Raw genomic sequence first — 24,523 nt, forward strand, 5'->3', positions numbered from 1 at the left:
TGGTGGCTCAAGCCATAAATCACTGGAAAATACTATCAAGCTTTGGCCTTAAGTATCTGCATGCTCTAAGTCTCAGTCAAAGCTCTGACAATGTGTTTGAGAGCTCACAGCAGCAGATCCAAACAGGTCAAGTTTGAGTAGTTCTTTAAAAAAATAATTTTAGCTCAGTAAATATAAACTATGGTTTGAGAGAATTGGAGAAATAAAACCAAGTTAGAAAAAAAAACAATTTATTAAGTAATATCATATAAATAGCTTGTTACAAAAATTGATTTGCAAAAAGGCAAATTCACTCTTTGTGAGAAATCACTTTTTAAATTGCATTCTTTTCAAATCCATAAGTCTAACAAAACAAAAAAGCCATTTCGGTGAACAAGACATAGGGGCAGGAGGGAGTACATATTGCCCATCTGACCATAATGAAAGGGTCAACCACACTGAGATGAAAAGTAATCATTCCAGTACTATTTTCATACAGAAAACCTTCCAAATGTATACTATTAAAATATGAAAATCTTAACTGTAAATGTTTCTTAGTGCCAAGTAGTGATTGTTCTGTCAGACTCTCTCTCTGCTGACCAAGGGAATGATATTGAGAGTTATGGCATGATCAGAGCACTCCAGCTAGTAAATCTTCAAGGGTGGCATCAATTTCAATTTATACTTGGGAGTATTTTTTAATTAAAAAAGATCAATACCCCCAACATTTATTTTAAGGGTTTAAAATCACAAATCACAGTAGGACTCTGCAGCCAGATTGACTTATCTTGGTACCACTTAACTTGCATGGAGCATTTATTATAAGGCCTTTTCTTTTGCAGTTTAACTTCCAAAACATTGAAAATAATCACAAGAAATCCCGTGCTTTTGAAGAGTTCCTCTTTTTCCTCCTCTCAGAGCAAAACACTTCTACATTGACCATCTTGCTGTATTCACCTGAATGTCTAATAAGTCTATACATTTGTCTCTTTGATCAACACTAAACTAATAGATCATAGAAAACTAAAAGCTATAGGAAGTGTCTCCAGACATATTTACATAAATAGTGCAGTCTCAGAGGAAAGACCAAGATCCCATTAGAGTGAAATGCTCTCCCCACAACGCTGAACCCATGCCTCATTTGTCAAATTAACCCCATTTGAGGGGAAATTTGAGTTTGTAGCCCATGAGTCAAAAAAAAAGTATAGTTAAGCAACTTGTAAAAGCTCTTTTGAAATTAATCTAATAACCCAATGGCTTTTCTGCTAAGTGCCACAGTCCTGCTTGAAATATAGCTGGTAATAGCATTTGTTTCCATTTGACCTCCTTTTGGTGCTTTCATCTCCTGGCACCGTCAGACTAGCATTTTCCCCAAATTAAAACATGAAAATGCATCGTAAATAAGGTATTACAAAATGGTGAGCAGATTAAAGATTGTCTCAGCAATGCTTAAATTAAATCGACGGTGCAGAGACCATAAACTGGTAGCTTTAAAAATGAGATATTTCTTTATTAACTTTTAAGAAGTGTGAGAGTCCATGTATTGCCTTTCTAAGAGTGTTCCCTCCCGAGTTAAATACAATCTTGTTCCCACATTTTTAGGAGGGAATCATCCCTTTATAAAATTATCCTATAAATAAGCCAAAGGGAGATTAAAGATGTTGTAGTTTTAACACTCACTGAACTCCTGAGTATGTAAGCCCATCACTCCGTGCCTTTGAAAGGACAGCTCCTTCTTACATGCTAAGAAATAGTTCATATACCAGTCAAGATCCAAATTACATCTGTTAATCTTCTTGGCTTCATTATTTGATAAAGAAACCCAGATTGGAGTGTTAGTTTAAACACAATGGGTTGCTGAGATTCTGGACCACCTGCCACTAGGTCACAATTTTAGATAAGATTTCATTTAGACAGAACTACATAAAATGAGATTACATGAAACTGACAACTTTCCCAGGGAACACTTCCCAGCTTGGCGAGAGGGGCAGTCTCACTTTGTTGGGACTTTACACAGAAGTTAGGACCCCCTGCTTCTCATAAAATGAGGGCCCAGGGCAGCAGCTCAGCATTGCTTTCTCTCACACAGTTTCTGTCCCTGGTGAAAATAGAAAAAGCTGAGATAGAAACATGTCCCATTTTAAATTGCAAATTGCCTCCAGCAACAACCACAGGGCCACCCCATAACTATGCTCTCCGAGTTTTTATCACTCCTGTTGTTTGTGAGCCTCAAATATATAGAAGCTAGTATTGCTTGACTTAAATTGCCCATGTTACTTTTTACCATTCTCTCTCTCTCTCTCTCTCTCTCACACACACACACACACACACACACACACACACACACACACACACACCCACACACACACACCACAGAGACCAAGAGGAGCATCAAGATGTGGAAGATGTGGCTTGCCACTGAACAGATTAGTGTGTTTGAGAGTTCCTATGGTTTTGCATCTTAAAATATTTGACAAGAATCACAAAAGGAAAATTTTCTAAAAGTTGTTTTGGCTTAACAAAACCAGAATATTTAGGAGAAACAAACTCTGTGTGTGTGTGTGTGTGTGTCTGTGCATATGTGTGTGTGTGTGTGTGTGTTTGAAGTTCTCTGCAAACCCTTTTGAGAGACAAGTCCTTAAAGGAAGCTAGCTGATTGGTTTGGCTGGCTACTTTTTGCCCAGCACCTGAAAAATGAAGTCAGTTTGGATATGGGAACCTCCCTGAGATTTCCCCTTTTACATCCACCCAGAGAAAGATGACCAATATTCTGATGCTTACATTGTGATTCAAACTTCCTTTCCCTATGTGGTTCTCACCAAAACGGCTTCCTTTTCCACAGCTCGTTGCTGCATTTCCCATCTCTTAGGTTTTATATATTGATTTTGTATTTTGTGATTTTTGTTGTTATTTTGGCAAGCAGTTTCCACAACTGGCTCTAAAGTTATAATAAAATTCTTTAATCTTTCTCTCCCTCAATATTCAGTTTATATTAGTGGTGGTGAATGATTTCTTCTTAAATATGAATGTGGGTAAACCCCATTAATGTCCTTGAAATGACCCCTAAACCCATTTCCCCCCCCCAAATAAGGATAATGTATAATGTTCACACTTGACAATTTTTAGTATCTCAGTGAAAAACAAAAAGGGTGTAACACTGTTAAAACTTTTCTTCTCCTCTTCCTGTTCTTTCCTTTTCCTCCACACCACCATCCGATACCAGATGAGGTGCAATGAAAAACTCAGCTGAAATCCTATTTTTTAATAGCTAGCTGGCACTTTCAACTAGGTTTCTAGCACTTTCTTTTTTAATTGCACACTGAATAGTGCTTTAATTGAGATCGTGGTGGGAGAGAAGTAGGGGTAGTAGAACACAGGAATAAAAATTTGCCTCTTGTTAATTGTTCAAGTTATGTCAGTTACTGGAAAAATAGCATTCAAATATGATGGATGAGTTAATTGTACCTCAAAGTAAATCATACAGATCCTTTCTTACATGATCTAATTCCATGGGGATTCACTTGATCAGGTTTTGTGGTAACAAGCTAAATATTCATTTAGATATTTAAACAAAAAAACATGATTAGCCTATTCTGGATAAAATGTGGCATTTCAGGAGTTGCAATAAAAGACTTGTCTATCAAACCTTGAATTTAATTCTGATTAACAACTCACTCTTTTTAGGAGAACACAAGATCCCTGCAAGTTGGCCATACCTAAATAACAAGTCTTCTATCTGCAAAAGAGCCAATTAGTGTCAAGTGCTCAAGAGGGAGACCCCTCTGTGTGGCAGTCTTCCATTTGGCTAAATGTCTTTCTTCCCAGCTTCAAATTGTTGTATGACCTGAAGCAGAAGGAATGATGACCTTTTTATTTTTATACTGATTATTGCAATTAAGGTGCTATTATATTTCTATAAATGCCTAATTCTTTTAAATTAACTTTGCTGTTATCTTTTTCAGTAATATCCTGTGGCTTTGATATACATAGGTTAATTACAGTGAAATCTAGCTTTTTTTTATGAAGAGCTTAGAAAGAAAACACAATAAATGTGAAATATCCTCTTGTAAAATGCCACTTGCTGGGTGTAGAGTGTTTATGAAATGAGTATCATTCAAGAAATAATAAGAAGGCAGTGCAGTGTATTGGGAAGGATCAAGAGATTAACCTGGGTTGAGGAACCCATGTCACTTACTAATTGACCTTGGGCAAATCACTTACCCTCTTATCCAGTTTCTAAATCTTTAAAATTCTCCACTGGTCCCTTCCAGCTCCATTAATCTAGTTATAAGAAAGTTAAATACCAGTTCTGCCACTTACTGCCTCTATGACCTTAGCTAAGTAATTTAACTTCTGTGGACCTCAGATTTTTGATCCGTAAAATTAGGATTTTGGATCAGATGACTTCTATGGTGCCTTCTGGATCTAAACCCATGATTCTACAACTTTGAGGTCCTTTAAAAATGTTTTGCTTTATTTAACTAATAAAAATACATTTCTCTAATTTTTTGGAGTCATCGTTAATTTTACTCCTCTATCTACTAAATGGTATACCTCTTTATTAACTTAAATATCTTTATTTTTGTGAGAAAATAAAAATGTCAATATCCTAATACTCAAATCACAATCAGAATATATATATATATACTAAATTAATGTTAACAGAAAATAAATCCCTAAGACAAACTAGTGTATTAAGCATATCTATAAGTTTCTATTTTATATGTAAACAAATTATATTTTAAAGATTTAAGTTTATAAACAAAGATTGCTAAAGTTACAGTACCTTGGACATTCCTTATCATTGCACATGATAGGGTTGTTTAAATGACAAGATCATGATGATGGTATCATGAAATCAATGGAATTTGCTAAAAAAGACTTGTTCATAAGTTAGCTCCTCCAAATAACCCACTACATGACAGTAAAAGTGCAATAATAGGAATGATGGTTTCAACTATTTTTACATTACTTCTTTGTCATGATGTGGAACCATGATTTTAGTATTAATTTTCAAGGCAGGAATGACAGAATTGCCATGGGAACAAAGGTAAAATCACTTTGAAGAAATACATTTAAAAGAGTTGACTATTATTTTAATTAATACCCTGAACAACCCTGTTTAGCTCACTCAAGACATCTAAGATTTTCATTTGTTCGTCTTCTGTAAGCATTTTAATAGTAGGTTTCCATTTTATCATTAAGTACTACAAGCCCAATTTTATCCATCTACAACAATATCTATCAGGTCTACTTATTTATTTAGATTCTCTATATATTTATAGAAATCCAAGTAAATCAACAAAATTCAGTTGCAAATTTGGCTCTCACCTCACCACCAACAGCATGATTTGAGCTATTCAATAAAATATCACTAAATTCATGCTAATCAAGAAAAATTTAGTTCCAATTTGGTGAAAAGCCTAAAATACTGGTTTAAAAAATATAGGAAGTATTTTATTACTTTCACAAACATGCAGTAAAACTGCTATCAAGTACAGGAGAGAAACTACCTCTGACAATTTTTATGGGCTTTAACAAATAGTATCATTTGTAATTAGCTCATTTATAGTTTAGAATCTAAATCATCTAAACTTTTTAAATAATTTCAAATGATGATTTCAATCAGTTTGCTGGTCTTGAGTTTAATAAAGTTAAATGTTTTCTTTGTTTACACTATTGATTGCCTGTCAAACCTTTGATTTCCCTCATAACAGGTCTCCCTTGTCCCATATGATGTCCTCTCACACTCTTATTCTGTTGCCTCACAGAGGAAGTAATCTTCAGTTTTCAAATGCTATGTAAGCAAGGCCAAGTTGGAAAGACTTCCAGGATGAGGCTGGTAAAAGACTGTCTTTCATTAATTGGCCTATCTCAGTTTATAGAGGCTTATAACCAAAAGACTGGTACCAGATGATAAACGTTTGGCTGCAGTAACTCAAGAAGAGGGTCTATTAAGGCTTGGAGTTGTGTGACCTGCATTAGTGGAGGAATATCCATAGAGATGAAAGCTCAAATTCTTGAAATATTGAAGCATAATATAATGCAAGGGTAAAACTTCAGCATGCCTATATGTGATCATAAATTCTGAATTAGCAGAGAGAGAATTAATGAAATTTTAAACTACCACTTTGTGATTACGACTCATAGAATTGGTGCACGGTAATCACTTAATAAATGCTTATTGACTTGAAATATATCATGAAACTATGATAAACTGGCATTGAAATTTTATACCCTTAATTGGGCTAGGCCATCATATTATATCCAAAGAACAGTGTACCCAATGATAGATTGATCTATGGAATTTGTGCCTTTGATTACTAACTGACTTCATGCTTTCAGAAGAGTAGCTAATACTGAAAAAAAAAATACTCAAATGACAGGAGACAATGGCTAACTGGTATTTCTGAATTACCTGCAAAATTACAGTATACATGATTTTTTTCATCTCTTTGTCAGCCAATACTAGTTTCATAGTTACTCCTCCCCCATTACTTTTACTAGAATAATGTATTTAGGTTAAATTGCAATTCCTTATCACATCAGTATGTGTAACGTACAGTTAGAACAGTCATCTGAGTTGAATTGATGAAAGCTAGTCAAAAGAACAGGTGAGCGGAAAGAATAATGTCCTCAAATATACACTGAGAGAACAAGTAAAAATATTGCTCCCTGTCCTCTCTACTACCACTGTGCCTGAAAGACTGGGTTGGTAAACTGGATGCACTAAAAAATAAAACTTTGCCTCTTGGAAACTCATAAAAGTTTACTAGAAAAAGTCTCTAACATTTGATCCACACAGACTGCAGTCATTAACATTTGGAATACAGGACCCTTCACAGAGCTGTGGATAAATATAAAGAAATAGCCACTTCACATATCTCAATGCTGTATTGGAAAATGAAAAAAGGCAACATATTAAGAGTCTTTATCACTGTCTGTGCCACCATACATGTCTGCCAGCTTCTTAAACCGCGGCCCCCAGTCACTAAGGTAATCATAGTCTTGATCTCCATCTGTAGTGACAGACTCCAAGGAGCTCAGGGACTCTGCCACAGAGCCATTGCCTTCATATGCATAGGTAGCTAAGGAGTCATATGGTGGGGCAGTAGGATCTGTATCATTTTCCTTTAACCTTTGGTTAATGAAATCTCTGACATCAGTGTTATCGCGTACTGTTGGAGTCCGTCGAGGAAGAAAAAGTGCCTCTGGCACAATATCTCTCCGTAATTTATTGTCTTCTATGGCTTCAGGATTTCTTAGTGTGCCAATATCAAAGGCCTGAGTGTCTTCTTCTCCACCACCTTCATCATTGTAACTGACAATGTTGTCTCTGATGTCCTCTTTGGAAATGATCAAAGGTTCCTTCTTCCTCTGCCGCCTCAGAGCTGCAAAAAGTACCACCGTCACTAGAAACAGAAATAAAACAGAAGGAGAAGGAAAAGTTAATTTGCCACCCAATTAACGTCAGGGAAGAAATACTTTGCTCAAAGGGCCAAGTTTTAAAAGTTGTCTGGAAAACTGCAAACTCAACTTTCACGTTTTCAAAATGTCCCTTACCCCTTTGTGATCAAATTAGGAACCAAGAAGGGATAAGAATTGAAAGAAGCAAGACTGCAATCTAAGTGGAAGATAGGGCACAATCATCTTTTTGTCAGTTGTTGCTTTTTTGCCTTTTCGAAATGGCAAACCAGCTTCAAGGTAAAAAATAAAACAGCAAAAGGGCTGTAATAAGAGTGCAAATTAACACCTAAAACACTATGAACCTGGGTATGAGGACAAGGCTAGCACCTTTTGGAATGTGAGGAAATGTCTGCATAACTGCACATTTAAGATATCTTTGGCAGTAGGATTTCTTCCTCCCCCACCCCCAAAATAGCATAAAATTCATTCCAAGTCCAAAGAAGGTTCATGAAAATGTGTTTGTGTATGGCTGTGCTTGATTGTTGTACATGGAAACCTGCCCAATTGCAGATAATAGCTAAAGATTCAGGATTTCAAAAGCGATCACAGTAGTCACCATTTTGGGAATGATGGCTGAGAGTCATACATGTTTTAAGCTACCTTGGATTTGAGCTAGCAAGCCTAAGTGAGGACATCTTCTGCTGCTGAAAGTCATTGATGTTCACTCAGTTTTCAGTGTTGCATGCTTCACAGAAGGCTTCACTATTTTGTTTAATTTGTGTCATTTAGAATTCAATGTATTTGAACAGTTCAATTCAAACTGATCATTTAGAGAAAAGTCCACCCATCTGTAAATGACTAGTTTCGGCATATAATCTGCAACAGATACACTCAGAAACACACTAAAAATCCTAGGTTTGAATCCTGACTGTCAGTTACTATCCCATGACCAATTATTTAACCTCTTGAGGCCTCCATTTCTTCATATTTAAAATGCAGGGGCTGGAATATTTTTTCATCATAATATATGGTCTTATGATATACATAGGTCAGCTAAGTGCCACAGTGGATAGACAACATCAGGCCTGGAGTGAGGAAGATTCATCTTCCTGAGTTCAAATCTGGCCTCAGACATTTACTAGCTGTGTGATTGTGGGCAAGTCACTTAACCCTGGTTGCCTGAGTTTTCTCATCTGTAAAATGAGCTGGAGAAGAAAATGGCAAACTACTCCAGTATCTCTCCCAAGAAAACCCCAAATGAAGTCATGAAGGGTGGGACACAACTGAAAAATGACTGAATGACAACAAAATGATATATATAATTGAAGAAAAGCTATATTATGAGTAAACAGTATATACTCAGAGCTATAACTAAAAATTTTAGCATCTGGGACAAATTCAGTTGAGTGTGTAAATGTGTATGGAGGGCTGGGGATTGGATCTAATGTACAGCTTTTCTCATACATGTTTGAGGTAATCTAGAGACAGAGGTCGTAGAAGTTAAAATTACTGAGGAAGAAGCAGTCCAGGGTATTGGAACCAGATTTTGGATATGTTGAGGAAGAGGGAGAATGATCTGGGTCTGTAGATGACAGCAAAAAGGATCTGGATGGGATGGAGTGAACCTGAAAAACACTCAACTACCTTCTTGACTCACGTCCACATTTCCCTTTTCCCCTCAGTTCTACAACTCCTTTCTTTTTCCCCTTTAACCCAATTCCATACTTCATTTTGCTAATATAGACACAGAATTGTTTCATTCGTTTTAACAACTGTTACAATAGCATCACATACTGCTTTCAAGCATAGTGGATTTTATGGCAGAGGGGGTGAGTTGCTAAGAGAGAATATTGCATCTCTTTCCCAGGAGATCTTTAAAAGCTAAATGAGACCTATCTGAATAAATAGTCTAAATTGAGTCTTGATTTGAGACAATAAAATAATTAAATTCTATACTTATCTGTGATTCTCCTTCTCCCTTAAATATTGGATAGGCTAGTTTTTCCATTATAGGTGACGAAGTTGTCTCCAGGACTTGTTTGGCCCAGGGGGCCAAGATTCAAGATTCACTTTCCTTGACACAGTTTTCAGGTAGCCTCTTATATTTCTGTAACTTTCTGGTCACCCAAGGGCTCTAAAAGCCCACTTGTATGGAGTCAGGGTCCTTCAGACTTTATGGATATCCCTAAAAATTGCCACATCCTGCTGACCAGACTCATTTCCATATGGAGATGGGAGGCCAGGCCACATCAATTCAAGCTAGTGCTGGAGTATCATTGTGGAGTATCATTTGTATGCTATGGCTAAGTAAATTTCTTATTAACTGTTGAATGACCTACAAGTGCCTCATTTTGTTACAATATTGAACCTGAACTAACAGCGTACTGGCCTGAGTCAAACCTACCCCTAACAACATTCCAAGGATTATAGGGTTTTAAATCAGATAGTCTTTCTAAATATCCTTTGAAGCCTTTCAATGAAGCATCAGAGTAAGACTAATACAGCAACACAACGATGAACTATATAGCAATTACTCCAGAGTTAGAGGCCCTGGGTTCAAATCCTGCCTCTGATACTATCTGTGTAACCTGTGTAATCATAACCTCTCTGGGCCTCAATTTTCTTATTATCAAAACGAAGGGGTTAGACTGGAAGGGCCTCTGAGACTCCATCCAGTTCTAGATGTGGAATACTCTGATCATACTGTCAGAGGACCAGCTGAATTAAGTTTAAGGCTCTTCACTAATTTAACTACATGAGAAAACTAGGAAATTTCTAGAAAGGTTGTGATCTGAACTTGTAGAAAAAGTATCCTCATCAATAAATTCACAGATCAGTGATGAAATGAAACAAATATTCCTTCTGACGAACCCATCATCATTTCCTATTATTCACTGATATAGATGTGTGTGTGTGTGTGTGTGTGTGTGTGTGTGTGTGTTTGTGTTGGGAGGGGTCATAAGATCATAGACTGAATTTTGAAAGAGTTATCAGAGGTCCTTTAGTCTGGGTTCAAATCCCATCTCTGACATTTATTATATTTGTTATTCTGGGCAAGTCACTTCACCTCTATACCCAATCCCCTTATTTTATAGCTGGGGAAACTGAGGCCCAGAGAAATGAAGTGACTTGCCCAATGTCACACAAATAGTATCAGAGGTAAGCTTTGAACCTAGGTCCCCTGACTCTAGAACTAATTTAGAGTCAGCAGGCACCTTTGGGATAATTTAATTCAATCTTATATTTTTCCCAGATGTTTCCCATGTTGGTGTTATTTATGTGATAGTGGAGAGAGATATCTACCTGTTTATTCACTGTCCTCAGTTTGAACTTGGAATCAATGGTATGAATTGGTTGGCTTTGGATAGGGGTGTGATGTGACATCAGAGAGGTAACAGAGTCCCTTGGTCCTCTTGGACTAGTACTCTCAAAAGTAACCTTATTAACACTGAGTAATAACTCAAAGGAAGGCTTATTTATTGGAGTGCCTTAGGGATTCATTTAAATGAATAAATTAAAGTTATTTTTAGTTAGCTCATCAATAGTTTGTAAGTAATGGTCCTTTTGAAGTGCTTAAGGATGCTTGGAAATTTTATTTTAAAGTGTTTCTTAAATATTTCTCCCATAGGCTTGTTTATACTATAAATGTAACTTACATGCTACTTTAGAGCATTCACATGCATTATCTCCATATTTCTCACAACAACTTGATGAAGTAGGGAAAGCAATTATTATTATCACCATTTTATCCATGAGAAGACTGAAGTTCATTGTTTAAGTAACTAATACAACATCATAAAAGTAGACAATTGCTGGAGTTGGAATACAAAAGCAGGCCTTCTGAGTCTAAGTGCAGTGCTTTCTGCTTTACACTTTGATGTCTCTACTATTATTTTAGATTTTATACTATGAATTAAAATCATGGAATTCTAGCTCTGGAATGGACTTAAGAGATCCTTAGAGTCTGCAGAACAGAGGATTAAGTCTGAATGATCACAAATACAAATTAGAATTGTATTATTTTTTAGCTTATCAGGAAAATCCGGTAATTGAAATGGAAGTATTTATTTTGCCTATATTATTGGTATGTCTAAGGTGGTGTGGCAAAGTGGATCAAGTAATGAATGCCCTTGGAGTCAGGAAGATATGGATTCAAACATCACCTTTATTAGTTACGACGTCTAAATCACTTAACCTCGTTCCTCCACAAGGAACTAAATTATAGTTCCTCCGCAAGACTAAATTATAAAGAAGTTATTTAAGGAGAGAGTTTCCATCCCAGAGTTTACCCTACTTTGAAGTCATAGGTTGGACCAAAAAAAAATCCACTTTAAATGGACCATATTTTTCCTTGTGAAGCTTTGTAATTGCCTATGAGTAACAGTACAAACTTTTTCAACTAAAGAGAGGGTTCCCAAACCTGAGTGAGGAAAATATTCTAGGATAGTGCTTCAGTGATATAACTTCTATTAACAGTGAAGGGCCCTCCACTTTCTGCCATTCCCCAGAGCTACAGCAATTGGTCTTAGAATCAGTTGAGTGGCAGCAGTGTTATTCTGAGTCCCTGGACAAACGAGTATGCCCAAACCCTAAGGCTAGAAGGCACTCTAAAATGTCACATACTTAACCATCACTACGAAAGGGCTTTCTCCGTTATATATTATTCCTCTTTTTAAGCGGCATATCTTAAATTTAATATTAATAACAATAACACATGAATTTGGCATTTAAAATCTTGGTAAGTAGCACGAATACCATTGTACTCATTTAGACTTGCCTATTGTAATGCAGGTAGAGTGTCAGAACTGAGATTTCAACTCAGCTCCCGTTACTCCAAATTCAATGCTCTTTTCTACCTCTTCTTCTGGTAAAACATCTCCTATTTTTCATAAGGTAAGTCATATTCTCAGAGGGACACAACTCTGATTCTCTCTTCTACCTCAATGCTTTCCTTCTACCTACCTACTAATATTGGGTAGAGGTGCCCGCTACGTCTCAAGTCTTGTCTTAGGTACTGGGGACAAAAAGCCTAGGACAGTTTGTAAAAGGTAGATGGTAGAATGAAGACTTTGAGATAGATAGGGTCATAAAAAGGGATTTCCCTTATGCAGGAGGATGTACAAGAAAAAGGGAACAGGACAGAGAGAATAAGACCAGAAACAAGGGGCTTAAAAATGAAATGTAAAAGGCAATAATTGGATAATGAGAGGAAATAGTCAATGAGATTAGTTTGCTTGGTCTAAGGGGAAATTATTTTTTTCCCCGAAGTAGGAAGAGTCACTGGCATAATTAGCATTAAGATCATCTAAAGGACCCTGAAGATGCTGGAGGCCTAAATTCTATTCACTTGCTAGATGTATGCCTTTGGGCACACTGTTGGGGGCTTCAATTGCATTATCAATTCCTTATCTCTCTGAAGAAAGAGAACTAAATCAGATGCTTTCTTGTGATCTTTTTCACTGTAAGACCTATGATACTTGCCTATTAATAAATTACTGATCACTTTACAATAGTTTTAAATTCTATAATTTGCTTAAATTCCATGAAGGATTTACTATGACCAAGAAACTCTGCTAAGAGCCAGGAATAAGAGTAAAAGATAACACGATCTGTTTAAAATTAAAGGTTTATAATCTTTTGGGGAGAGGGGATATGATATAGCCGCAACTGAGCATGACTTAGATTAGAATGTGAGAGACAAATGTCGACAAAGAACTTCAAACAAAGTACAAGGAGGTGAGGGAGTACAGGATAAGGTCAAAGAATAGCCAGAAGACTAATCTGAACGTGTGAAGGGGAGGTATGCAAAATAAAGTTGGGAAAGGAAATTGGAGCCCAAATGTAGAAGTCCTTAAGTGACAAATCAAGAAGAGACATCATCAGTCCTTATGATCTAGAATAGATATTAACCAGAATAGCCTTTTTCTTTTTTAACCTGGTTAACCTATTCAGTGACTGGAACCTAATACATAGAGAATCATGATAGAAGTTTGCAGGCTCTTTCAGGAGTCTTATATTCTGAATCACCAGTAAAATGAAAGGATTGGAGATAAGAAATAATTAAACTCAACAACTGAGTGTTGGATAAACTTGAAAACATAAATTACTTGGGGAATGACAAGACTTGTTGGGAAAACTACAGAGCAATATCTTATACAATATGCCATAATAAGCTAAAAATGCACATGTGATATGAATACTAAATGTCGTATTATAAACAGATGAGAAGAGAAAGAGATTCCAGGTAGCTTTCACAGGTATGGTTGGGGGTAGAGTCTTAATCAAAAAAAAGATAGAGGCAATTGCAAAAGATAAAATAGATCATTTCAATTACATAAAATTTAAAAAAATGCATGAACAAAATGCAACTAGGATAAGAAGGGAAGCAGTTAATTGGCAAAATAACTCGTCAAAATTCTGTATTGCATCAAAAATTTTTGATAAGCATCTCATATCCAAGATATACAGAAAACTAAATCAAATTTGTGGTTGTTCACTCATGATTGACTCTTCATGACCCCTTTTCGGGTTTTCTTGGTAAAGATACTGGAGTGGTTTGCAATTTCCTTCTCCAGCTCATTTTATAGATAAGAAAACTGAGGTAAACAGGATTCAGAGACTTGGTTCAAGGTCACACCACCAATAAGTTTCTGAGGCTGGATTTGAACTCAGATCTTCCTGACTCCAAGCCCAGTGCTCTATCCGCAGTGCCACCTAGCTGTCCTCTAAAACCAAGTATATAAGACCAAAAGATAATCCTCCACAGAGAAGTAGTTTAAGGATGTAAATAAACAGTTCTCAAAAGAAGAATTACAAACTGTTAATAACTGTATAAAAGATAGATTGCTTCAAATCACTAATTAGAGAAATATAAATTAAAACAATGCAGTTTTACCTGTTCACCCAGAAAGTTGGCAAAGGTGGCAAAATGGCAATAGTCAATTTGGGGGATGTTATAGGAAAACAGGCACATTGAACCACTGTTTGTGGACCTATGAATTGTTCTAATTTGCAAAGCAATTTGGAATTTTGCTAACAAAGTCACTAAAATGCCCATATCCTTTGGCCCACTGCTAGGTCAATGTTAAAAAGAAACATCCAATATATTCAGAAATATTTATAGCAGGACTTTTTTTGTAGATCTATTTGCCTACAATGCATATCCACAATGTGCATGAAAGGGAGTAATCTGTAAACAAATAGGAAAGGTTGTGAATGGCTTTAAATGCCAAAGGTGGAGTTTATACAGTACAGAAACATTGGAGTTGACTAAGCAAAACAGTGACATAGTTAGATCTGAAATTTAGGAAACACACTTTTGCAGCTGTGTGGAGAATTGATTGCAATGGGGAAGACCAATTAGAAGTCTATAGCACTAAACGCAGACAGAGATGATGAGGATACAGTGCCTGGCACATAGTAAATACTTAGTGAATGTTTATTGACTGATTGAGCTAGATTGGTGGTTGTGCAACTGGAAAAAGGAGGTTGATTATGGGAGATATTCTGGGGGTAGAAATAAAATTTAGCAACTAACTGGATATGAGAGGTGAGGAAGAGAAAAGAGTGAAAAATGATAGAGAGGCTGTGAACCTATGTGACTGGAAAGATAATACTATCCTTAATGGAAATAGGTAAATCTAGAAGAGGATTTTGGGGGGGAGAAAATGATTTCTATTTTGGACTTGGTGAGTTGGAGAAGTCTATAGGACACCTATTTCAAAATCTGTTAGGAAATAGACAATTAATAGATTCAGTAAAGTAGTATTATACAAAATGAGCACCAATATGAAACTATCAATAATTAAATCAATAATTAAACCAATTAGACTATAATAGAAATGGAAATACCATTCAAAATGTTGATAAAATTCATAAATTATCTGGGAGTCCATTGACCAAGATACATTTAAAACTTGTATAAATATAATTACAAAATGTTCTTTAAAGAGATAAAATAAAATAATTTAAATAATTAGAGAGATATTCAGTGCTCATGGATAGGCTGTGCCAACAAAATAAAAAAATCAGAATACTATTTAAATTATTTAACAGATTTATTGATATACCAATCAAATGGTGCAAGACTAAAGCTCAGCAGACAGATCAAAGTTAGAGATATATAGCTGGGAATCATCTTTATAGAAATGATAATTAAACCCATGACAGCTGATTAGGTAACTAAGAGAAAGTAGATAGAAAAAAAGAGATGAGGGCCTGAGACTGAGCTTTGCTTTATACCTAGAGTTAGGTGATATGCTATATATTATAATCTAGAAAGGGAGAAAGAGGTCAGACATGTAATAAAAGAATTAAAAAAAGAACAATGTCACCAAAAAAAAAAAAACAAGGAGGAGAGAACATCCAGGAGGAGAGAGTGTTGAACAATGTCAAATGCTACAGAAGGGAAAAGAAGGACAAGGTTTGAGAAAAAGCTATTAGATTTGGCACCTGGGGGCACTACTTTGACTTCTTCATCATGCCTCGGGAAGCTCATCACTTGGAAAACCTAAAAGATCCAATCAACCTTAGTACTCTCAACTCATCACTACCCTCTGCTTCTCTGATGGGAGGAACTGTACAACCTGATTATGAGGAAGGGTTCAGCACAGCTGTTTCATTTTCCATTTGACTATATTACTTTGGGAATTCTCTGATTTTTCCACTATACCCAGGGTCAGGTACCACTCCTCCCACCTTCCCCTCTTTTTCTGTTTCCTTTTTTTTGTGTGTTGTCTTAGTCCATTAGATGGTAAGCTCCTTGAGGACAGAAATTGTCTTATTTTTGGTTTTGTATTATTTTGTATTGTATTGTATTATATTATATTCCCAACAGTGCTGGCACACAGTAGATGTTTAATCAATATTTATTGACTAATTAAAAGGTCATTTATAATTTCCAAAAGTTTCAGTTAAATGATATAGTCAGAAGACAAATTGTAAAGGGTTTTGAAATGCACCAGAATAGAGAAAGTTTTTCTAACAATGAGAAATGGACATAACGCGCATTTAACAGTTTAAAGAAAGAGTTCTTGGACATGGTTTTTAGGCAGAACACATCAATTGAGAGTAACTTTTTTTAAATAGGAAAAATAGCATAGAAATCTATGATTTCATTTTTGCCACAGTTATGTGACCACAGGTAAGCCATTTTAACTCTCTGGCTTTCCTCATTTAATAAAATGGGAATAATTGAACTAGGCTACCTAACATAATTGTTTTAAAGATAGTATATACTACAAATGGCTGTAAAAATAGGAGTTATTATTGTCTGTAATGGTTTAAGTATGCTTCTCTATGAAGGACTAAAATTCTTGGCTCTCTTCAGATATTTAATGCTTTGGAATCTCACAGTGCTGTATTGAAAGAACAGTTCTTGCTTACTCTCTTATGAGAATTAGAGAGAAATGGGTATACTATTACTTGTCTTCTTTAGAAAGTTACACAACATAAAACAATTTAAGGTATTTGGAATTTAGATGCTTAATCCAAATGATGTTTGGTTTTGGACAGTGCAATGTTTAAGGTTAGTATATTGCATTTCAAAGTTACTGAAGGCTGTATTACATGTAAATTAGATTATGACAAATTTTCACTTCTTTTTTGTAGTAGAATTTTGCTGTTAGTAAAAACAATAGCTATTATTATTATTAGTGTTTTACACACAATAGCCCTGTCAGTAATTCATAATGGAAGTGCTATCTCAATGTTATGGATGAGAAGGCTGAGGCTTAGAGAGGTCTTTTGTAGCTTCCTCGTCATAAAATATGGGTATTGAAATAGATGTTTAAGGCTGCTTGTTGTAGTTCTAAATCCTATGATTTAGATCCTAAGATCACATATCTCATAAGACATAAAGCCTGGCTTTCAAACTCCAAGATTAGGATTCTTCCCTTTACCAAAATGCTATTTATTTAATTTATTTGAGGTAACTGGGCCATTAGTTGGGATTTGGAAATCTCCATTGTGCAGAAATTTTCACTATAGAAGTGTATTTTCCTTTGTGAAATAATAGATGGGCTTCTATTTTTTATTTCTTGTAAAATGGCTCATTTTTTCCATTGATTTTTGTAAAAATTTCCAAGGTACATTGCTATGGAAAAAAATAACTTGAATAAAAAATCATGTTTGCTACTAAAATTTCCCCCAACTCATGGCACATATCATGAAATCTTTCTACTGACAATATCAGACATCAAGTATATGCATTTCTTCTTGATTATGGAAAAGTTAGCTGATTTCTGATAGCCATTAGGTTTTCTTCCACAAATTTCCACAAAAAAGCACTGGATTTAAGATTACCTGAAAAAGCATTTAGAAAAACAACCTTCTATTGCTGTAAGGTTCTACTATCTAATCTTAGATTTTACCAATTTTGAAAAGATATTTTAAAAAAATCTTTCCATTATGCAATTATTTTTATTGCTTTACATCACTAAAATCATTGATTTTTTTGCATTTTTCCCTTTGTATCTTATTTATTCTCATAGCTTTAAATACCTCCTTCATACTTTAGTTGTCAAAAACTCTCACGGTTCTGATGTTGAGTTTCAAGGTTTTTATAATAATAAGTAGCACTGATCCTGACTTCCTGAATATTTCATTCTTTTATTATTTTGGCATCTTTTTAGAGAAAAATGCAGGCACTCATTTTATTCTTCAAATTCTTTGAGTCTGTCATATGCTTTCTTTCTTTTTTAAGGGAGTTGGGTTATTTAACTGGGAACATGAACTTTTCCAGTCCAGTCTCCATATTCTGAAGAGTGGCAAGATTTTCTTGGTTCTCAAAAAACTGTTACAGAGCTACTCAAAATATCTAATTCAATTTTTACAGGGAGAATTATGACAGGTCCATTGTGCATAAAAATGGTAGCTGGATCAGCATTTGCTCTTGATTATGACAGATATTCAACTCATTTCTCATGATTCCCAGATGTATGTTTTTCTCTGCAGTAGTTATCTCCTAGTGTATCATGCCATACGGTCATTTAATACATGTTGGCCTATGGGATGGTTCTAAGGAGTTGATCTGTATTGGTTCACTAAAAGCAGTGACTTGTGACCAGGGACATTTCACAAGATGGCGTTTGTGGGCAACCATTGTGGAAGTTCTCTTGATTTCAGAGATCAGGAGTCACTTTAAAATAAGCCTGGCTGACTTAAGTCAAAGATTCACAATCAAAAACTAATACAAACTATGCAGGGAACACATAATTTTGAAACCTTCTAGAGATAGTATTGTCCAGGTTCTTAGGTGACACATTAAATATGAAAAGTAAGGGCAGGATGAAAGACAAGGAGAGGAAGGTAGAAGGAAAAAAAAATTCCTTAATCTTTAAAAATAGTTTTATTTACTTTTTTTTTTGTTCTATTTATTATCATACACTAATTTCATCAATTTAAAGAATTCCTGGTGTGGAAACTGCCACAAAACTTCATCTACTTATACAGAGAAGGAACAGTTTATAAAGTTGTTATTTACAAAGTAGTATGGGAAGGAGGCCACTATAAGTTGGGAGATCACAAAAGGCTTTTTTCAGTATAAGCTGGTATTTGAGGAAGTGAGGAACTCTGGGGCAGAAAAAAGGAGGTAGTAAATTCTAGGAATGTGGGACAGCCAGGATAAAGAGAGGTGAGAGATGGTGTGTTATGAGTAAGGGAGAAAGAAAAGGCCCAGTTAGCTGGATCTTAAGGTGTAAGAAGGACAGTAGCATCCAATAAGAATAGAAAAATAAGTTGGGGCCAGGTTGTGAAGGGCTTTAAAAGCTAAACAGAGGCACTTACATATGTCCTATGTTCTATATTCTGTTCCAAGTCTTTGAGAACCCAGAGTCACTTCCATGCCTCAATGGGGAGGGCTTTCGTGGGAGTCAAATTAAATATTTTATCTCTTTCTTTCCAATAATATATTATTTTATTCAGATAAATATAATATAATATATATAATGCATAATATATGTATACACATATATTCATAAAAGTAACATTTTTTTTGCTTAACCAAGTTAAATATAAATAATAGTTGCTTATATTTATATATAACTGTTTAATGGTTATGAAATATTCTGATCTTCACAAAAACCTTTTCAGGTAGATAGCTACAGGTATTATGATCACCATTTTACAGATGAGAAAACTCAGGCCCATAAAGGTTAAGTGGTCGGTCAAAATTACACAGTAGATAGCAGAGCTGTAACTTGAACCCAGACTGCTCTGTCCTCAAGTCCATTTCTCTTTACACTACACCAAAGTATCTTGTTAAATCCAGAAATGAAACCAGAAGGTTCCAAATCATCAGTTCATACCTACTTACATAAAAATTTGTTTTTGGAAGAAATATATTACTATCACACATTTCTTATCTTTAGCTCCCAAAGTCAGTCAAACAAAACTAGTTCACCATTGAGGTTCCATTACCCATGACTCCATTCACCCATCTTAGGATATATATGTTTTAATGAGGCAGGTGGGCAAAAGCTAATGTTTCATAATAACCATATGTTCCCCTTTGCACTAGGACAGAGGGCCCACAGAGAAACAGTTTACCTAGAAGTATAATGATGCACAAGAGGATGGCAACCAGAGCACCAGTACTTAGTCCAGTTGGATGAATGAGTGCCTCTGCATTACAGGACTGCATGTTGCCGTGATGATCGCATGCACAGACACGGATGGTCACGGTCCCTGTGCTGCTCTGAATTGGGTAGTCATTGTCAGAGATCACCACAGGCAGGAGGTAGGTACTCATTTCATGTCTATTATAGCCATTTTTCCGAGTCAAGATTCCTGCTGTGTTGTCTGAAACCAGAAAGCAGCATAAAATATTATTAAACTGAGTAAGGATAAGGGGACAACCTTTGAAATGTCATTTGTATTAATTTACCTTTGTTGTCATGAATAGTGAAGTTCGAACTGCCAGCAGCTTCAGGAGCCAAGGAGAAGGAAAACTGGTGCCCATTGTAAGGGTCATCCTTGTCAACAGCAGTCAGGGTCTGGATCAGCTACAATTGAAATAAAGTTGCTGTATTGCTTTTCTGACTGGGATGGCATGACATCTCCATTTGCACTGAACTGCTGAGATTAATGATGGGATTTAAAAGACTGATGGGGAATCTGTTGCATTCAAAGGACTGGGTGATTGGAAAATCCTTGGGTGCGAATAAAAAGCCATAAAACATTATCATTTTGATCTATCAAACTATATTATTTCACTACCTGCTAGAACTGAGGCCGTTTGCCAAGGCAGGGAAAAGTCTGTTCAGCAGCTTGTTTTGCAATCAAATCTCAAGTACAAGGAAAGGAGCCTGACTAGATCCTTCCCCTCTCTACATGTAACCCTGCCTTGCATGGTTTAGCATGATAAGGTCTGATTTTGACACAATTTGTCATAGTTTTTTACACTGGCAGTAAGAACATATTTCATGAGGAATTTTATGAAATTTCACTAATTTGAATTGATGAGGGAAGGGCTGTCTGAATACTGGTAAAGCCCCTCCCACCACTTTCAGAGATCAATGATATAGCTCCCTGGGGTAGTGGGGTTGACTGTAGCAGCTGCTTAGGGTTTAGAGGAAAAGAAAGAAGATCTTGCTGGAATCTAGGAAGGACCAGTAGGAGCAGCCTGGAAAGAAGACAAATTGTTTAATGGTATTGGTAACATTCCAGTGTTTCCCTGGAATGGTCAGAATCATCTTCCATAGGAGGGATTTTATATCTCACAAACTAGGACCCAGAATTCTATTATGGGACATTAAGATCTCTTTGGGGGTTACTGAGTCAGAGCTGATGTTTATGTATGACTCTGTAACTCTTTCTAAGTGGAACCCTAAAACTTGACCTCAGGACTCACTTAGATTTCCCCTGAAACAATAAGCCATTGGAACATAGCATCACTGAGGGTGAGTTTGGAATTCCATTCAGATTGCCCTTTCAGTGGCAGGGACCCAAGAGGGAAATTTTGGGAGGCTGTTAGTTTATGGACCCAAAGGAAATTTGCTTGGGACTTCAGTTGTCTATGGTACAAGGATCTCTGGGAAAAAAATCATTATGCCCTATATAGAAAGGGACACCTAGAAATTTTGTCTGGACTCTCAGATGGCCTTATGCATCAAGGAACTCAGAAGATTTTTCAACTAGATAGTTTGGTTTTTCACTTAAGGATCACTGGATGACTCCCAGTTCACCCCTGGTTCCTAATCCCTATAGGAGAACCCCATGTTCTTTGAGAGCCTTGATAGGGACTCCTTCCTTCCTTCCTTCCTTCCTTCCTTCCTTCCTTCCTTCCTTCCTTTTTGGGTTGATAAAAGCCTTTTGCAAGCACTTGTGAGAAATTTATCAAATGATAACAGCTAACTAGAAAATACCCTAAGTAGTATTTCCATGCATATGAAAATTTGGTAGAATGTTGATTTGCAGATTTGATTATGAACTATGACATCCTGATTTTTCCCCAAGACTTTTTTGTATAAAGCATTGGCAAAGGCATTCAGAAATGGTAATGTCAAACCTCAAGAAAGTTAACCAGGATCTTGGACTGTGGATTTTTGCCAAATGGACAATGTGTTTAAACTGCACCCCAACCATATGCTGAGGATAGCAAATGTTTAATGGGGGAAAGATTATTATTATCAGGGGACTGGCCAACGAGGGCTCATTCCTTAGAGCAATGGTATCAAACTCAAATAGAAAGAGAAGCCATTAAACCATAAGCAAGAATCCCTGAGGCCTCCATATTGACTTAGAAAACCACATCTTAACATTGTCCATGCTTTATTTAAAAAAAAATTATTGTGTTAAATATTTCCCAATGATATTTTAACCTCTTTGGGTAGCATTTGGGAAGGTTGCCCCCCTGTTTGATACCTCTGTGTTAAAGCATGCAAACTATGTCCTACGTGATTCAAATCCACATGGAGGCTTGGTGAACCTGCTTCCAAGAATGTAAAATGGAGGTGCCTTTCCCTTCACATCAGAACACTCTTCCTCTGACTATTTCCTTTTAGCTTACTGCATGGTGATGAAAAGCCTCTTAAATGGTCACCAATGTGGAACTAAGTAGGCATACAAAATGTTTGATGATCTCTTGTTTTCTTCCCTTGCAGTGGGCACTCACTACTTGATGTAAACCTCTTGGTGGGGAAAGAGCATCAGACCCACTCTCAAACTTGGCCATCATGTGCTCATGATTGAATGATGCCTTTGTTTTTGTTCTTTCCTGATTTTAGATGAATGTGTATGTGTGGAACAGACCAGGTTATGGTCTTGTAAACTTTGAAAGTTTAGGAAAGCCATCAGAGGTTAAAGCATGGGAATTTGTAGTAGAATCTGCTACCAGCCTCAGCAATGGAGTTCAGTAAGGAGCCACCTCAGAGGAGTGACCTTAAAACATCCCTGCAAAGATCCTGTCCAATTGAACAGGAGTGTGACATCAAGGGTATGGCTATGCTACACCAAGATGTGAACTTGGCGGGAATTCCATGAAGGAAGAAAAGGGCTCCCAAGCAAGAAGTATCTACTACCTGCCATCACTAGATTGAAGGAAGGATGTTTTATACCAGCTACATTAAGTTTGAATCTACTCTCTTCAGGGACTGAATGCTTGTGTAGAGTATGCCGCCAACCTAAGGGAAGTTGTTATACTTTAGTCTATGTTTATTACATACTTTATATCTTCTCAGTAAATTTCCTTCTGCCAATTGATCTTAATTACTTAATTGATATTGGGGGTGATATCAACTAGTTAAATGTTATGGAGGGAAGAAGACACTCAATGGGGTGCTTGTAAATGAAAATACTAGAAAACCACCCTCAATCCCTCAGGGTTACTCCTAGAACCCTGAGGGTAAGAATATTCATCTACACTCTGAGGACCTAGCTCACTAGTCTAAGTGGAAGTTTTGGAAGCACCCTTTAGGTACTACACCTGAAAAGTCTGAGTTATAGGATCCTGCAAAAGGAATTCTATTTTTTAATTCAGAACTGTGTAGTGATTCAAATGAACTAGCACATTTTTTTCCTAGGAGGGGTTCCACTGGCTTGCTTTAATGAATAGATACAACTAATGTGTATCTAGCAGCATCCTTCCTATATAATGAATGTGAAGTTTCAAGTAGGCTAAACTTCTCCCCTAGATTTTTAATTACAGCATTCATTTTCTAAGCAGAGACAGCATAAAGTAAGAATTTCAAACCCAAACCAAGCTGATTTATTACAAATTTTGAATGAATGAGGTTTGACTGTACCTTATTATTTCACTATACTCACCTGTTCTGCCTTTGCTTTTTCACATACAAAAGTTTCATAGAATTCAGCAAACTCTGGGGCATTGTCATTGACATCCAGAACTTTGATAAATAAAGGTACACGGCTACTTTGTTTTGGATTGTCTGTAAAATGTCACAAAAGGAAGAGCTTTGGTTTACCAGACTCATCATTCATTTAGTATATTGTATTATGTCATAAAGACACATTGAACTAGAAGACAGAAGAAATGGGTCTGTTCTACATCTGTCTCTAGCCATGTAACTTCTTGGCCATTCAGCTTCTTCTGTAAATTTTGGAGATTTTACCTGATGACTTTTATAGTCTCTCTTGCTTTCAAATTCACTTTTATTTTTCCAGATGAATTTTTAACATTTCTTAATCATTGTATGTATAAACTGTTCACATAAATCTTATTAGTTGTTAATGTAGAAAGCAATCCTTAATATTTAAGGTGTTAAAATAATTTGGAATGGTTTAGTAGAAAGGGAATGGTCTAGGAACCAGGAAATCTGAATTTTAGTTCTTTTTCTTGTTACTAAATAGCTGTGTAAACTTGTATCCCCAGCACCTAGTACTGTCCCTGGCCCATATTAGGTATTTAAGAAGTATTTGTTGATAAACTGGTATCATTGAATCTCTTGGGGATTCAGTTTCCTCATCTGTAGAATGCATGAGTGATAAAATTCATTCCAGGTCTAACATTCTATGGTTCTCTGGATAAGTTCATTAGAGTGGAAACTGAAACTAAGTGAATTTCATACTTCATTACTTTAAGGATCTATGATTTCTATTAGTTTGGATCCAGTGAAGCTGTGACCCTCTGCAAACATCATCATCATCATCATCATCATCATCATCATCATCATCATCATCA

At 36.1% G+C, this 24,523-nt stretch overlaps 1 protein-coding gene across 4 annotated transcripts in view; it reads right to left on the minus strand.

The window, feature by feature from the left end:
* Positions 1-6,370: 6,370 nt before the first annotated feature.
* LOC114047971 (cadherin-6) overlaps positions 6,371-24,523 on the minus strand; it is a 162,322-nt gene continuing 144,169 nt past the window's right edge. For all 4 annotated transcript variants that reach the window (XM_027868916.1, XM_027868918.1, XM_027868915.1 and 1 more), the window contains 4 exons: positions 23,650-23,771; positions 20,270-20,387; positions 19,933-20,184; positions 6,371-7,391 (listed from right to left, as the gene is read on the minus strand). In XM_027868916.1, coding sequence (XP_027724717.1) covers positions 6,901-7,391; positions 19,933-20,184; positions 20,270-20,387; positions 23,650-23,771 — 983 coding nt within the window. In that variant the 3' untranslated portion in view covers positions 6,371-6,900. The remainder of the gene's footprint in view (positions 7,392-19,932; positions 20,185-20,269; positions 20,388-23,649; positions 23,772-24,523) is intronic.

Source organism: Vombatus ursinus, unplaced genomic scaffold (genome assembly GCF_900497805.2).
Source record: "Vombatus ursinus unplaced genomic scaffold, bare-nosed wombat genome assembly UNPS02014791.1, whole genome shotgun sequence".
Lineage (NCBI taxonomy): Eukaryota > Metazoa > Chordata > Mammalia > Diprotodontia > Vombatidae > Vombatus > Vombatus ursinus.